Source organism: Xiphias gladius, chromosome 18, assembly GCF_016859285.1.
Source record: "Xiphias gladius isolate SHS-SW01 ecotype Sanya breed wild chromosome 18, ASM1685928v1, whole genome shotgun sequence".
NCBI lineage: Eukaryota > Metazoa > Chordata > Actinopteri > Istiophoriformes > Xiphiidae > Xiphias > Xiphias gladius.
Window position 1 is genome coordinate 24,643,492 of NC_053417.1, and position 16,759 is coordinate 24,660,250.

Here is a 16,759-nt window from a genome sequence, read left to right on the forward strand (position 1 = left end):
GTCCCAGGCTCTGGTCAAACCTGGAAAATCACTGTTGCATGGTTGATATCTATTTAGACCCAGTGGCCTCAAAACAACGTGCTAACATTAAGAATTTACTAGTAAATTACAAGCATCATATACTGTTAATTGAGAAGTGAGTAATGCTGGCTTTGGTCTTACCTGTTTAGGGCCTGATGTGATGAGTGTACCCATCTCTCTTTGTGGGAAAGCGTTCTTCGCCTCACTGTCACCATTCCTACCCCACCAAAGACCAAAAACACGTTATATTTTGACCGACATACTGTAGTTAATAAGTATATTTTGTCTTGTTTAAATACAATGTGGAACAGTATCTGTTATCCTGGGATAAGAATTGAATGTCACTACAAAATTAGCATATATAATTGAATATAAACTATTTATATGTACTATAAATTAGAGCCAGTACAGTAATATGAACATAATGATGCCATGTAAATATGTTATAAACAATATTCATAAAAGTCAATATATTACAAGCCCAAAACACTGATCCAAAGTCTGTGACCAATCTAAAGGTGAGGGATCTGATGTCTGATACGAGGCAATCCCTCCATAAAAATGTATGCACTGACTCTTCTCCCTTGGATATACCTTCCCCAACCCGATGCCTGTATGTGAGCTGCAGCACAAAAGTAGAGATGTTCTATGTTGTGGAGACAGAGAGTAGAGAATAGAAAATGTGTTTCATTCTCTTTCCCCTCTCCTGTGTCCAGCGTGATCCACACACTGTCACGCTTCCAGTACAGCAGCGTGAGCCTCTTTCCGTTGGATTCATTATGCAACACACAGAGACCAATGTAAATCCTTCAAAGAGTCGTGTTGCTTTTACAGTTCAGTGGCAGATAACGGGGCCATACTTTAATGCTTCGCGGAGCTCATTACAATGCCTTTGTGGGGACTTAGCTGTGCAAACACACTAAAGAGTGTAGGCCTGCTTAGCAGCTCTGGCATAGAGAAGAGTTTACACACTTCATGCCGTCAAGCTGACAGCCTCAGCTCGTAGTCGGGGCTGACCCAAGGCATGTGTTGGAGATTAGACAGACAGGAGGGAGGGTCCTGCCAAGGGGTGGATGCAGGGCTAAATGAGGAGAAGAGAAACGCATGCTGATAGGCAGTCAAAGAGAACTGGCGAAGACCAGAAATGATGATGGATTAAAAAGTCTGACACAGGTAATCTTGTTTAAAAAGAAAGATCAAAGAGGAAGTGAGAGACCCTATTGATCCGTCTCGTTTTCTTCGCTTCAGTGACCATGGGGGGATTTTCTGTCTTTTTGGATAACAAGGAGAGTGTGGGCCACAAGAAATGGTAATGGGCTACACCGAAGCACAAAACCATAACCTGCTTTGAGAGGATTGGGGCTAATGGTTCAGGTGGCAGAATCTGAATTAGACTGTCTCCAGTGAAGTCGGTGGGACGCTGGCAAGCCCGTGGGAAGGCTTTTGCTCGCACAGGAGTATGTGTGTACACGTGTATACTCTACCTGTCTGGGTAGCTGGGAGGCTGTTGGCCCACAGCTCTGTGTTGTGCCGAAGGGCTCTGCTTGGCAGAATTTGTTCCAGATGGAGGAGTACTGTCTGTAAAAAACACAATTGGTACAACGCCCCCATTTAGTGTGACACACGGAAAGACCACCGTCTTCTGATCTGCTATCGGAACGTCAGAAAGCAACCTCAGAGCCCCCCTTTCAACTACTTTATGTAAAAGCTGATTGCATCAACATTGCCGTTATCTTGTTCGCAGAAACTCACAGAAGCTTGAAGAATGCTTTCTCTGTGCCAACCTACCATCTTCAGGCACAACAGTGAGGGTGACTGAATTGCCGGCATCCTTGATGAGCTGGACGATATCGTTGTGCGACAGCTCCATGATGGACCGGCCGTTGACGGCAGAGATGCGGTCTCCCACCTTCATCTGACCTAAGCGGTCCGTAGGGCTCCCCTCAATGATACGGCCAATCTTGTGAGGTATAACTGAAACAGAGGAACGCAGAGAAATGACGAGGGGCCGTTGGCATCAAATGAAAAGTCGGCAGAGGCTTCATCCCCTGAACACTACGAATGTCTGTACAAACTTTCACAGTAACCCATCCCATAGTAGTTGAGGGACTTCCATCCGTAGACACTACCAGCAGCAGCCATACTGCCAGCATGGGTAGCCACCAAGAAACGACAAACTCTTGTGGGAAAACATGTGGAGGGCCATCAGCTGTTCCCTTAAATTCTTTCCAAACTTGCTTCAAATGCATTTTTTTTTATTTTATGTTGTCATTAAAAAGGAAAATTGCATATAGGATATGTTTTGGTTTATTTCTGACCTCCAGGCGGGGGCTTGTTCTTGGAGGTGAGGATGACAAAACCAAAACCCTCGTTGTCTTTGCGCTGCAGAGTAACATCAAAGCACTCCGGCCGAGGGGACTGGGCTTGCTGGGCGGCACTTGGCACCTCGACACGAGGCATCTTTGGAGAGCCGCTGACCAGGGCCGAAGCCACCTGGTGGGGCTGTTGACTGCTCTCCTCCTCTCCGCCACCATCTGACAAAGGACAAATGCACAGAAACACGAGGGAGTTCTTATGTCCACGCGTCTGGATCAGATCTTCTCAACTGGCTGCAACATGATATCAAGCAGCTAAGGATGCTTTATGCCTTTACAGGATTATATTCAGTCACCAGCAGGGCAACGGAAATGTTTATTCTGAACAGCGGTTATTTTAGTTTAGCTGACATACATTTTAATCGAGGAACAATTATTTGTAAAAAATGTTCCCAATTTGTCCTTCTGCAGACTCTTCCATAAATAATTCAAAGCAGAGCCGCTGTATTGAAGACAGCCTTTTTGCTGTGTTTATTACACACATGAAATTCAAGACTGTCAAACTCTACGCTTGCGATGAAAGCCCTTTACAATTTGTTATTCATAAGACAAGCTGATCTACCTCAATCTCTCTTCATTGTATGTTTGTTTGCTGACTCCCTGTTTTGTCGGCAGGCATCAGGGAATCTCTTTCTGAACCACTGCTTTCAAAGCATAAACCCCTCCATGATTGATGCCTAATTTCTGCTACGTGATCAAAGCTGTTGTTTGCAATACATCAAATCCAAAGTAATTTCATAAAGTGCTTGTACTATTCAGGGAGTGGGTATTTGGGGGGGTAAACAAGCCTGAATGCAGCAGGGGCTTGTGCTTTTTAAAAAAGAAAACTCTGAATATTCTTCTTTTTCAACCCTTTGAGATGTAATTTAACTCTGAGCAGCTGATCTAATCTACACTTCCCCTCACACAGCTCCAGTCAGTCCCAACAGATAAACACAAAGCAAACGATCTTCAACTGTTTTATTGTGAGCCACTTTTTCGTTTTTTTATCGTTTCCTGTTTAGGGGGATTATACCATTTCATTAACAGTCCTTTGATTTAAGTAAAGACAGAATCCTCTTTAAAAACCTGATTTTTCTTTTCGGAAAAAACAATTGCATAGAATAACATCCCAAAAAGTAAATTTTGGTCAAACCTCATTTATTGATATTCATCCGCAATGAAATCATCCAGAACAAATTTAAAGGATCAGTAAAAAAAGAAAAAAAAGAAATCCTCCTCCAGCATACTGATCTAAACAAAAGGAGTAAAAAGTGCACTCAACAACATGTAGAGATGAGTATTCAACAGCAGACCCACCTGAGTGTGCCAGTTTCCTACGGACGGTCAGCATCACTTGGCCGTTACGGGCAGCGTTGGTCATCAGGTCCAGCACTTGTTTGTGGGATTTGCCCTTGACCGGCACACCGTCTATACAAAGCAGCTCATCCCCCGCCCGCAAGCGCCCGTCCTTCTCAGCTGCACCGAGTGGCACAATGGCACCGATGTACACCTGTGGAGGCAATAAGATATAAGAGAAACAGCCTGACACACGGACCTGAGCCAGAGTCAGCCAAGGTAAATAAATCCTCTCCGCTGCTTTGAGCATTTGATGCTATGTTTTCTATGTGCAAAATAGAAATCTACTGTTTTTTGACAATCTATTACCCCATGCTCCCACAGCAGTAGCAGAAATTCAGGCTGCTTCAGCGACTGAATGCAGCTCAAATATTGATTTGCTTGGTGTCTGACTGGCATTTCTCTGGTATCTGAGGGGTTTGGGATTCTAGCGGCCTGCCAAGCCTGGTTGTAAACGGCTGGCTGGACTGTGCTGGGCTGCTACCTACCGGCTGATCTGGCCCCTCGCCTCCAAGGACTCTGAAGCCGAAGCCTGACTCCTGGTTCCGTTTGATGAACACATCCAGGTCCTTGGTATTAGGAGCTGCAGAAAGGAGAGAAAAGCAAACAGCCATGTATTATGTGTTGCTGGTCGTGTGCACGATGTATGTATTATATAAAGCAGTGGTTCCAAGCCTGCTGTCAAGGCCGAAGAACTCTGAAATCATTTAATCACTCAAAGAAATAACATCTTACTTAGATAAAAAATAGTCTTTAAATATTCCATCATTAGATAATATGCCCTAAAATAAAATTAGATTTCATTAATTGAGCAATTTAGTAGTTAAAATTGATGACCTGATATAATGATCAACAGAAAATAAACTGACAAAGATCTTTTTTGTTTTGGTCATTTATCAAGTAAAAATAAACCATCTGCTGGTTGGAGCTTCTCAAATGTAAAGATTTTTTTTGCTCTGTTTCGTATTATTGTAAATTTAATGCCACGTGATGCTGATATGGACAAGACAAGATGTATTTTGAGATGTCAGGTTAGACTCTCGTAACTTGTGATGGGCATCGTTTTTGACAATACATTATCACAGAGATAAAAATGAAAAATATTTGCTAGATAAACAGCAAATCATTAGTTGCAAGTCTATGGCCCAATTCTTTGTTTTCAGCAAATGAGGACTAAAAACCAACCACTCTGTGCACTTACGCTTGCTGTCCAACATGGCCTTGGACTTGAGGTAGAGCTCAGATGCGTCCGGTTTGGGTGACGACGAGCGCAGGGTGCTGGCGGGGAAGGAGAGCGGATTTGGGGGCATCTCCGGCTGACTGAGGCTCTCTGCGTTGTTGATTACCTCCTGTCGCTGGGGCTGGGTTATGGGCTGGGGGCACGGATGGGGCGGTTGCTGGGGCGCAGGATGGGATGCCTGTTGGGGAGTAGGCTGGGATAGGGCCTGGGACATGGGAGCGGTGCACTGCAACGCAGAAACAAGAGCTGGGATGTATCGATAAACTGTACATTCATTCCTATCCCCTTATTTAATAAAACACAGTATAATAAATTGTGTGAATTTGTGTCAGTGATTTCTGTCTAGGGAAAGAGGACAACTAAGGTAGGGAAATAGATTTAAGCTGGGCCTATCCTCTAGAATGACATGCCCGAACCACTCCACTGGTCTTAATTTTTAAAACAGTGCATCCACACAGAGTCATTCTCTGCTGAACCAATGAAACAGTATGAGTAAGCCTGTTGCTGCCTCAGCTCCTCTCTATTTTAAGAGTGCAACATGCAGGAGCAGCGCAGGAACAAGCTGTCGAACATGGCATATCATCTTAAACACCCATACACAGAGGGATGTTAAGTTGCTGTTTGCCAGGAACCAGCGTATTTACCCACATGCAGTTCCAGAAATAACAGCCTGGCTAATGTGGGCTCCCTGAATAATGTAGCTAACAACAGCCACCACAGCACACACACAGAGTGGTGCAAGATGATGTTAAAATCTCCTCTGTTTAATAATTCAGCAGCAGTTTTATCATCGGAATATTCTTTGTTTCACCCTACGAGACGCATGGAAAAATAAAAAAAATAAAAAAAATTTGCTTCAACTTACCGGTTTGAGTGATTTCACAGGAGATGTCTGACCTGTAGGCGGAGATGTAGAAGTGGAGATTAAAATCTAAATTCAATTAATTAAGGAAACGCCAGCAAACGTCTATTATCAAAAACGTGGTTTAAAGGCTTAAGGGGTGAGTTGTACCTTTGTACTGTATTTTTCTCCCCTCTACTGACCTACCGGCCTCCGGTGGCGGAGCTTCACAGAACCTTCTCCCACTTTCTTATGCAGACTGCACCTTGCTCTGCACTTTGTCATCTGGTGTGCTTGCCTCGGGGTTTTTTAAGGAATTTTTTTTCATACCTCACTCTGCTCTCCTCTCTGTCTTTGAGTCATCGTGTAAGTCAGCCAGCAGGGGGCAGTATACTCCAGTGGCAAAAGCGGTTTTTCATGTCACCATGGGACGGGAGACAGACAGGTGACCCCCTGAGCCATGGGAAAACATGCACCTGTCTGGGTTAAAGCTGCCAGCTGTTTGCTATACTGCTGGACCACTGTAAATGCTCTCACTGGCGGTAGCTTTTCAGATTTTAGATGTCATCAACAAAGTTAAATAAATGAAATGTTTTGATGAATGTTTACTGTTGGAGGTTTAGGGGGAAAAACAAACCCTTTAAATTGGATTATTTCCTTTTTACATTTTTATATATCAAATGTACTCACTGCATCTTAGGGACAGAGCACAGTATAGTATATCCCAGTGGGAGGGGCACTTGGTCTCATTTCCAGGTTCAAATCCAAAACAGGGAGCAGGGCCAAATAATTTCCTGTTTAATTCCTCTCTGCTGCTGTAATCGGAAGGGCGTTCTAGCCCATGGACGGGAGTAAAGCTAAGAGTAAACCTAATCCTGGCCGGTGGTTGACCTGAGGGAAGCCCTGCGGCGCTGCTCCTTTTAGTCCTGGAAAGCCGTGATCTCCTGCTCCTCTTTAAGCAGTGACACAAACACACCCTGCACATGCACATGTACCATAAAATGCATTTAAGGCTGGCACACAGCGGCAAAAAGTTAATACAACAGCAGCACACACACACACACACACACACACACACACACACACACACACACACACACACACACACACACACACACACACACACACACACAGGACAAGCCCCTAGAGCTCAGAGCAGAGCCCAGCTGAACACATCTGATATGTGGGTGCAACACTGATCTCTTGAATCTAGGCTACTGCACTGCAGTAAAGGCAAAAAGGAAGAAGCCCTTCAAATCAGTGGAAGCCTCAAATAAGAAGAAGGCCAATGATTGCCCACCATGTCATGTCTCTCCTGTCTTCCTTCTCTCTTTCTCTCCAAGCAGCAGGTGAATCACCGAAACTGCCGGTTTTCTGCGCCTTCCCAGCATAGCTCACCATGTGACTAAGCATGACTTGGTCCCTGTTTGGGAAGGCGCACGGTGGATGGGGCAGAGTTAGTGTGGACCGGAGCGTGAAATTGCTTTATTTAACATTGGGAGGTTCTGTGTGTCCAAGCAATATCTACAGAACACCACGATCCTGTTATTTATAAATTAAAACATTGGTCGTGTTGCATTAAATCTCGCCTCAACCGACTAGACAATTGTCAGCGCCGGTCTAACAATGTTGCTTTCTCACGGTCTTAAAAAAACAACTTAAAATCCAGTGGGTGGGCTTCTCACACCTACTGTTTCACTCGTTGCTTTCTTTAAGGAAAAAAGGAATGTAAGAGAGAGAGAGAGAACGGGACTACAGGCGACACGAAACTGCGTGGGGATTAAAATGATTTCAGAAGCATGGGACTAAGCCACCAGACTATCTCTGGGCGCTAACACCTGTTTGTTGTCTGAACAGTTACCTGAGTAGATTAATGGAGATAGCAGCGATTTAACAACAGAGATATCACAGCATCAGCACTGTAACCCTGCCAGCTGTGACTTACCTCCAAGGATTAGTTCAATGTTGCAGGCTACCTGCGGCTGCAGTGTACACTTGTAGCAATGTGAACTCTTATTTCTGTCGACTCACCTCCTCTGAGCACCAGCACGTTGACCTCGCTCCCCACGGGCAGGTCTTTGAGGATGTCCACCACCTGGGAGTGGCTCAACGTCTGGACGTTCTGCCTGTTTATCTCCTTGATAACGTCGCCCTTCAACAAGCCGCGGCACCACTGGGCGTCCAGGATCATCTTCACCTTTTGGCCTAGGGGGCAGTCTGCGATGGCGAAGCCGAAACCTCCAGGGCCTTTCACCAATGGCACGCCCACCAGCTCGGGCTGTAACAGAGTGGGGTCTGGGCCTTCTTGGTTGGGGACATGAGGGAGGTGGTGGTGGTGCTGGTGGGGATGAGGATGGTAGTGGTGGCGTCCACCATTGGTCATGGGTGGCACTGCAGCAGTCTGCCTGGAGAGGGTTCCTCCGTCTGTGACTGTGTAGTGAGGGTCCTGTGGCGTGGAGGTGGAGGGCGAAGGGGAAGTGTCCTTGGAGGTGCAAAGGCCTCCCGAGGCCTCCTCACTGTTGCTGGTATCCTCGGGCAGGGGGTAGCCCCGGCACAGGACCATGTCCACATACTGGTTGACCGGGATGGACTGGAACATCTGCACCACATCAGCATGAGTCTTCCCCAGCACACATGTCCCATTGATGTCCACGATCACGTCCCCTAAAAGAAGAACAACGGCCAAATGTAAGAGCAGTGGGAACTGTGGAAGTAATTCAAACTATACAAAAACTGTTCGCACACATCACCACAAAAACGCAAATTTAAAGGAGGTACAAAATAAAAGAAGGGACAATGATGTTACTGACTGACAGAGTTATCACAATAAGTGAAATGATAGTCATCTAGCTGGATGGCATAAGCAGTAGAATGTGCATCTGTTCTTCTCTGTTCTTCCAACTCTAAAGATTTATTGATGTTAATGGGGATGAGAGAGCAAGCGAGAGAGTAAAATAGAACAAGATCACTGACATGCTGTTCTCTTCTTCCTCCTTTCATCTCTTCGTGAGGGGGGGGGGGGGAGACTCTCATCACCCTGAACTGGCTGAGATATAGGCCTGGATGGTCGGCTGAATTGCTGACCGGCTCGTTGGCTGAAGGCCAGAGGAGGATTCGACCCACCTATGCAATCAATACCCTCTCCTAGCAAACACAGCTAAGGCTCCACTCTTGAAATCAGCTCTCCCAGTGTAGTGCCTGTTGAAATCCACTGTACATAGTTCTAATGACTTATCTAGTAACACAGCGTCTACAAGATAAGGGAGATATGGTAAGTAAAAGACATAGCCTCAGAAAGTTCAGAAATCCCCCATGTGGCAAAAATAAATGCTCTTGGACCATAGTCAACAAACCTTAAATCCAAAAGAAAGCTACATGACGTTGTTACAGTCCACTGCTTTCTGTTATAAGCCAATGAAATTAATTACCTTCATTTTTTTGATTAAATCAATTACCCTCCATCTCAAGGGAAATAAAATATTGAAAATAATTACTCTCTCTGTTCCACTTTCATGTTGATTCTCAGCAGCAGCACTGGAGTGGCTGTAACGGCGTTCAATGCAATCGATATTACTGTAATGTGAATCCAGAGGCACTTCACTATGACTAAAATCATCACGCACATGACCACAGTATTTAGATATACAATAAAAGGGAATTTACTGAGCGACAAACGTGTGGGCGCTACTACAGTAGCACTAGTGAGACTGGCATCGCTGCATTTAGAATACAAGTCTATGTCGGAGGCACGTTCTTTAGATAAGCACGCTTGTCAGCCTCCAGCCATGAAAAGACACCCAGTCTGCAAGCCTGTTAAACCTCTAATATATGACCACATATAAAATCTGGGTGTCAACCATAAACTGAACATGTTCTTTATTGACATTTTTAGATCTGCTCCACTGACCGCTGCCTGTAAAAAATTTTCTGTGCTTGATCAAGCAATGTGACATTCACGGTAAGGTGCCTGTTCTGCGTTTTTTTTTTTTTCCTCTAAATGTGTTTGTGCGTGTGTACTCAGGGTAAATAAAACCGTGTTATGACCAGTACGCGTGCCGATGCCAAGCCAGAGTGTCAGCGTGTGCTTGGGCGTACAAGCCATGCAAACAGTGCACATGTGAATGTGACACTGGATTAGGTTTTGTTTTATTAGATGCGCAATAAAAGCCCATTTGTCTGTCATGAACCCCTCTTTCTAGCAGTTGCTCCCTCTGTGACTTTGCTTTAGGGTACAGCGGGACGGCCTCCAACTTCTAAACCAGCGTGCGATCCAGATACGGGAGTGCACTTTCACAAACAGTAAGGTCTGTGGGGGGAGATTACCTGAGGCGATCTTGTTGTCGTGCGCAGCAGGCCCTTCCGGAAGGACATTTTTGACCTGAAGGAACTCATCAGGTCGGTCTCCTCCGATGATGGTGAACCCGAAGCCCTGGGGGCTTTTTCTAAGCGCAGTCTGCAGGATACAGCCCTGCAGCTGAGATGGGTCTCGCGTGAAGCGCCGCACTTCCCTGCCAGGCTCTTCTGTTGTAGGGAGGATGGAGGGAAAAAAGTGGAGAAAAATTGGCAAGAGGTAGCGGATGAGGAAATGGAGAAAAACATCTTTAATGGCCTAATTACTGTAATTACTATAGACTAAATTTCTTCTGATTATCTGCTTGAACATATTACACAGTTCTAGAGTAACAATAAATTGTGGGATATAAAAATTCTGCTTTTATATTAAACTGGAAATAAAGTCAGTGCCATTCATGCTATAGATGAAAGCGGCGCATCTTTAGAGCTCACAGATTTATGTGTGGTAAAGAGGCATGTGCATGTTTTTGAAAATGAGCTTGGGATATGAAGGAAAAGTGAAAAAGCTTGCTCATAAATTGCCATCTGTCTCCATCATAACAGCATTCGCACAGTGACATGTCTGACTACACCACTCAGTGCCATTAATTACACTAACACCGAGAACTCGCATTTTAAGTGCAAGCTCAAATAAATCACACTCGCGTACACACACAAAACTTGCAAGTCTACTGCTCTGCTTGCAAAGCCAATAAACATCCAGTCTTTGCAAAATGCCTATATTTCGCCCCCGTCTCGCCACGATCAACCAATTCCTCTAACTGCAGCGATAAATCTGCCCTAAAATGCGCCTGACATTTCCCAGGTAAACGTTTCACTGCAAATTTCCTTTGTGGCGCCTGCAGGATGTGTAAATGGGGCAACTTCATAGAAGATCGGAAGGGAATTATATTAGACAGCGTGTGTGAGAGAGAGAGAGCGATATGAGAGCGATGAGACAGAGAGAAATAGAGTAAGCCTTGAAAGAAAGAGGGAAATTCTAGCTAAAACCAAACTCGCCCTTCCCTGCGGTGTGAGCCTATGAGACCGTGAGTTATGTGCACAGTCCCTGCATGCTGGGCTTCATCTCTGACAGTTCCCACACTGATAGATGGTGGGACATCAATCTCATTAGAGAGGGTACAAATTGAAGTGTCCCCCCCCCCCCCCCTTCCCCCTGCCCCCTATACCGCTCTCAATGTGTCATGGGATTGCGATTTGCATAACTACATAGCAATTGGCGAATGAACGTGACTGCTCTGAGGAAAAAATACAGAAGTTATGCCAAGTGTGATTAAGTTGACAGTCCTGCACTGAAGCTTTGCCAGAGAGATACATTCAACATTTTATGTGTAACTTAATGTTGTGCAAGTATACACGTGCAAAAACGTGAAACTTCCCACGACAAACTTAAGGTGTGAGCATGTGTTGAATAAAAGCCCCTTCGGACTCCGCATGCTTTCAATGTTCTAACACTATGTCGAGAAACTGTCAACGCTGTTTCTTACACGATCACCGTGAAAGCAACACTGACATAAGAGTAGGGAGAGAGGGGGGAATGGGACGGGGACGGGGCTACACACCAAAACCATGTTTACATGGTCTCGATTAAGCTGTGGGCCACAAAGGGACAGTCTGTATTCTCGGGGGTGAAGTGATTATATGAAATGTCAGACAGGATTGTCAGCACTGTAATTATGGCCGAGCACAGTTCTGTGCTTTGCTCCTCTGCTCTGCGGCATTGTCTGGGAGGTCAGGCTAGCCAGCCCTGTCAAAACAGCGTTTAGAAGCCACCTCACGCGCGTCCACACATTTGCACAAGACCGCCAGCCATTAATTCTCATTAAAAAGGGTGGGAAGGTGCAGAATGGGCACAGGGGAGGCAGCCGAAGCTGCTGGCGGCGGTACACAGAGGCAATATCATCCAGAGGCCGCAGAGAGGCTCAGCTGTGCGAGGTGGGGTCTGCATGCAACGGAGTGAGGCAGACAGTTCTGTCCAGGGGACGTCTGAAATACGGAGGCCAGTTGGAATACTAATGCGCTTATGCTTTGTGTGTTTGTGCACAGAGGAGTATAACAATTCCTATTCGTGTCACAACAACACGGGGCGTCCGCTTCTCAGACGTTTACGTTGACTCCGAAGAGGGCGATTAGATTAAGTGGCGGCATTCACCACAGGTGGTAAATGATGAACAGATGACCCGGTAGAAATGCAATTTATGATCGTGATTCACTTTCAACCGCAGTCCCCTCTTTCTCCTTCCCGGTCTCTCCTCTCTCACTCCCTTCCTCTGTTCTAACGAAAGATCTTTGAACTGTGGTGAAAGACTGGGGCAAAAGCATTTTCAAAGAGAGCTCGGAGCCCTCCCTATTTCATATCTACTTGTCAAAATGAATTCAGCTGCCCAGTGAAGTGCTGCTCCATTATTCAAATTGAATATTGTTGCTCCAGAGGCTACGGGCTGTTTATCAGCAGCCTGTCAACTGTTAGAACATCTTCCAGACAGACATCTCAGCACGACGGAGATGATAAAAGGGCTCCAGTATTTGGATAACGCGTCTAATAGCTGGTTATGTAGGTTTTTTTGCTTTAGTGACCAAAAAGCTAGGACTACAAAGCCGGAACCCGTGTCTTTATAACACCGTTGCGTGTGCGGTACCTTATGGGACGGCGGTAAGAGGAGGGAACGCAGCCCAATGTAAAAGCCACTGACCTACGGCACAATGGGCCGAGCCGCCGACACTTAGTGGCAACCTTTGATAAGCTATCTGCACATCGACCTCCACCATGTATGTTTTTTGGCAACCATTTTGTGTAATACAATGAAAAAGTCGTGTAGTTATGGCTAGAATCTGTCCTTGATAGATCCTGCTGTAAGACTGCTAATTAATCCAAGAGTTCCACTGTCAGTAATGGATGCATTTTGGTTAACACGGTAATGGCAAAGACACTAACACGACTAAGAGTCCACAGCCAGGCTAGCAGCTCTGTGAGGCTGTACCTCCACGTACCGTACTGACGCGCACTTTGAGCTAAATGCAAATGTTAGCATGCTTACACGTTCACGGCGCCGACGAGAGCATGATGGTATAAGCTGATGTAATGTTTGCCACGTTCACCATCTTCATTTAGCATGTTAGCCTTTCTCAGATTAAACACAAAGTGTAGCCAAGGCTGACGGGGATGGCGTTAGTTTTGAAAGGTTTTTGATGATAAACCGAAGTTTTGAGCAAAGTTAAATTCTGACCTGATGATGGCACTAGATACATTTCTAATAATAATATAAAAACATGATTTTAATTTCTCTTAAGGATCATTTCAATCAAGACTGAAATTCATCACATGTGCTGCTTTGTGTTGCCTCTCTCTCTCTCTCTTACATTCCAGAATGCAGTTTAGAGCAAATGATCTCACTTCCTGTCCATTTCCGATGACCTCCTAGAGGAAAACTTCCTGGCCCTCAAACTAAACAATGACATTTAATTTAAATATCGCAAAACTGACTCAAGATCTGTGTGAAACCGCAATACCAATATCTATCATGCTGAGTTTTTTCCTAAACTGGGAAAAGAAAAATAAACCTCATACAGAGAGCAATGAATTCTTACTTCTTAGGTTTTTTTTTAAAGCAGATTGACAGCTTTCAACGTGGTGAGGACTTGATGATTTTCAAAATAAACTTGTCTGAACTGACATTTCCTCCCTGCTACTTTCTCCCCCCTTGCCGCTTGTTTACATAAAATTCAGAAAAAGACAAGAGCAGCGAAATTACAGAAATGATCTCGCTCAACTGCAGATCCCTCCTCACCTGTAAACTACTGTAAATAACATGTCTGCCGTCTGCTCCAGACGACCTGGGTGTGGGTGCAGTTACCTGAGGGCGTGGCTGCTGGCAGCGGTACTGCAGTAGGCGTGTCCACACTCAACTTTCTTTTTGCTACCAGCACTGGATTCTCAAACTGGGTCTTTTGGTTGATGTGGCTGCACAAGAGAAATAACGACATTAGAGGCACAAGAAGTGGAAATGTTGGAAGCTGTTAAATAAATCTTGGCTGTGAATAGCAGACATGTTTCTGTTTTCCTGGTTTTGTTGGCATTCTGCTGATCACACATCCTACTGTTTTTATTCACTCACTTACCTACGTAAGTTGACTACACACACAGTCTGAGCTGCCAGCTAATGCTTCTGCTTTTGTATTCATCTGTGGTCTTACCTTTTGGCCTGGCAGGATACAGCTTGTCCACGCTTTTGATACTGATCTTTGCCTGCCATGCACACCTTTGAGGTGACATAACCACGCTGGGTAGAAAGCATGTCATATAGCCCACGGGCTCCGCTAATACAGTATGTAAACCACAAACCCAAATCTGCCTGTGCCAAAAGAGTAACACATATGCAGGAGAAATGAGAGCATGCCTAAACCTCAGAAATAGAACATTTGATAGACATGGCCAGTGAATTCCAACAGAATTGGACGGAGAGGATCAGCAGCACTATTTGCTGTGATAGTCCACATTGTCACGATGGGATAAACATATGCTTGATGCATTGTAAGCCCAGGATGAAAACGTTCAATAAACTGTAGATAGATGTAAACGACAATATACCCTTTATCATATTACATGCCCAGAGACAGCCTTCTCTTCAAACGCTTCTTAAAATAAACAGCCTTGCAGCTACACCTCGGGGATTTAACACCAAACTCAATCTAAAGATAATTAATGATTCACATGGCATACCTGTGTGCGGAAACATTTCCTGCTACCTAGAGGAAAGTCCCTCCACGGCTACATGGTAACGGAGAGAGATAGCTCATCCGCATAATGGGCTTCAACCGCTGTAAGTCCCGGTCATGACAACACAGCGGGAGGACAAAACGCTGCGATGCTGCGCGGTGATTCAGCCACATGCTGAGACGCTGATGGTATATAATGTGTGTGTGCACGCATGTGCAACAACAACAAAAAGTACTCTGCGCTCTTGCTGTGTGTGACTCATGCACAGAGATACCCACCCCATTAAGTCTGAAGAGATAAAAATTCCCCTCTCTTTCATTTCCACTCTTGGGTTTACTTGCTGCTCTCAGTCTCACTTTCTCAGTCCTTAATTGCCACACCTCATGTTTTGTGCAGCAGTCGAGGCAATAATGAGACTGTGTGTCACTTTGTCGCATTTGGTCGTTCATTCACAACAAAATTTCCCAGACGAAGAGGCCGAGACAGAAGAGAGGCAACCTCTGAATGACCCTCTTGCATAAATAGGCGCGTTGATTTCCCCCCTCCCTGCAGGTCTCTCCCTCTTTGTCAACATTAATGGGTCTAAAATGAAACATTGTGCTCTTGTTTACACTATTGATAAGAATGGAATCTTGCCCTTGTTTCGCTCTCAGGGACCCTAGATGTTCATTGTCTGCTGTCTTCACTGTCTCTCCTATTTCTCTCTCTCACACACACACACACACACACAAACACACACTAACACACACACACACACACACACACACACATACACACACAAAGCTGTAACCCACCAGTATTATCAGTACTGACATAATTGCTTTCTGCAGGACTGTGGGAAACTACTGTATGGACAATAGCATAATATGCACCTCTCACATGGTCCACAAGTCCTCTGAGACTCAACAGCACCACATTTAATGGTTCAGTACATCTGGAATTCGGTGCGTATGGCTTTAAGTCGAATATAATACCACGGATCTCATTCTAAAAAGGGTTTCTTAGTGAAATCAAACACGCAGACACGGCTTCAGGGGATCCACACAGGTGTAGACCCAAGCCTTGGGAAGAGCCTTTTGATTGTAACTTCAGCAAAGACAAAAAGAGACTGAATATAGGCACGCGGTAAGCCATTTCCCAACATTTCACAGATGTAGCCCTCTGGGCCCCATCAGGCACAGGGAGAAGTTTACTCACTCTACGTAGTAGGTGCCGTACTGAGGGTCCTCAATCTTCTCCCAGCCGTAGGGCAACTCTGGGGGGAAAACAAACAGGGGAAAGGAAGACTCAAATCACTTCAGACGCTGCTCAGGCACTACGTGGACATTTGGACTTGCGCAATGAGGCGTGGGGCTTTGACTGGCAGCTTCACAGCATGCTCACCTACTCCTAAAGAACAGGAGGCCTGCTTTTGTCACTGTGTTTAGGGTTTAATAGACGATATAGGGGAGGCCTGGAAAATAATACCCTCTCTCTCAAGTGGTGTGTATGCGTGCAACATCTTGAGTTTCTGCTGCTGTGTGACAAACACAGAGGATCTCTTTATGCAAGAGGGGCCATAGAAAATTGCCTTTTGAGGGATGCAGCACTGATGAGCTCCCTGCATGTGTCCCAGAAGCCATTAGGAGGAGAGGGACAGACTGGAGACTGGAGGTTTGTGCTGTGTCACCAGCGTGACTGTGACCAGGCCCGCTCAGCTGTTCAATATCCGTCTGTTAGCCAGCGCCCCCTTCAGAGAGGCAGGCATGTGGCTCATGCATACACTGCTCTATGCAGCAGGGAGTTGGGATGAAGTGGAAGCGTGTGTGGGCAGGGAGGAGAGTATATGAGTGGGAATGAGGGGTATAAGTGCTCGTACAAATGTTACTACCACA

The 16,759-nt window shown here is 45.4% G+C and overlaps 1 protein-coding gene across 2 annotated transcripts in view; it reads right to left on the minus strand.

Annotated features, from left to right (window-relative positions):
- Positions 1-16,759, minus strand: part of magi3a (membrane associated guanylate kinase, WW and PDZ domain containing 3a) — a 106,240-nt gene that overhangs the window by 4,702 nt on the left and 84,779 nt on the right. For both annotated transcript variants that reach the window (XM_040152933.1, XM_040152934.1), the window contains 12 exons: positions 16,083-16,140; positions 14,023-14,129; positions 10,139-10,336; positions 7,847-8,479; positions 5,840-5,871; positions 4,936-5,200; positions 4,223-4,317; positions 3,696-3,888; positions 2,340-2,555; positions 1,810-1,995; positions 1,506-1,599; positions 163-238 (listed from right to left, as the gene is read on the minus strand). In XM_040152933.1, coding sequence (XP_040008867.1) covers positions 163-238; positions 1,506-1,599; positions 1,810-1,995; positions 2,340-2,555; positions 3,696-3,888; positions 4,223-4,317; positions 4,936-5,200; positions 5,840-5,871; positions 7,847-8,479; positions 10,139-10,336; positions 14,023-14,129; positions 16,083-16,140 — 2,153 coding nt within the window. The remainder of the gene's footprint in view (positions 1-162; positions 239-1,505; positions 1,600-1,809; positions 1,996-2,339; positions 2,556-3,695; positions 3,889-4,222; positions 4,318-4,935; positions 5,201-5,839; positions 5,872-7,846; positions 8,480-10,138; positions 10,337-14,022; positions 14,130-16,082; positions 16,141-16,759) is intronic.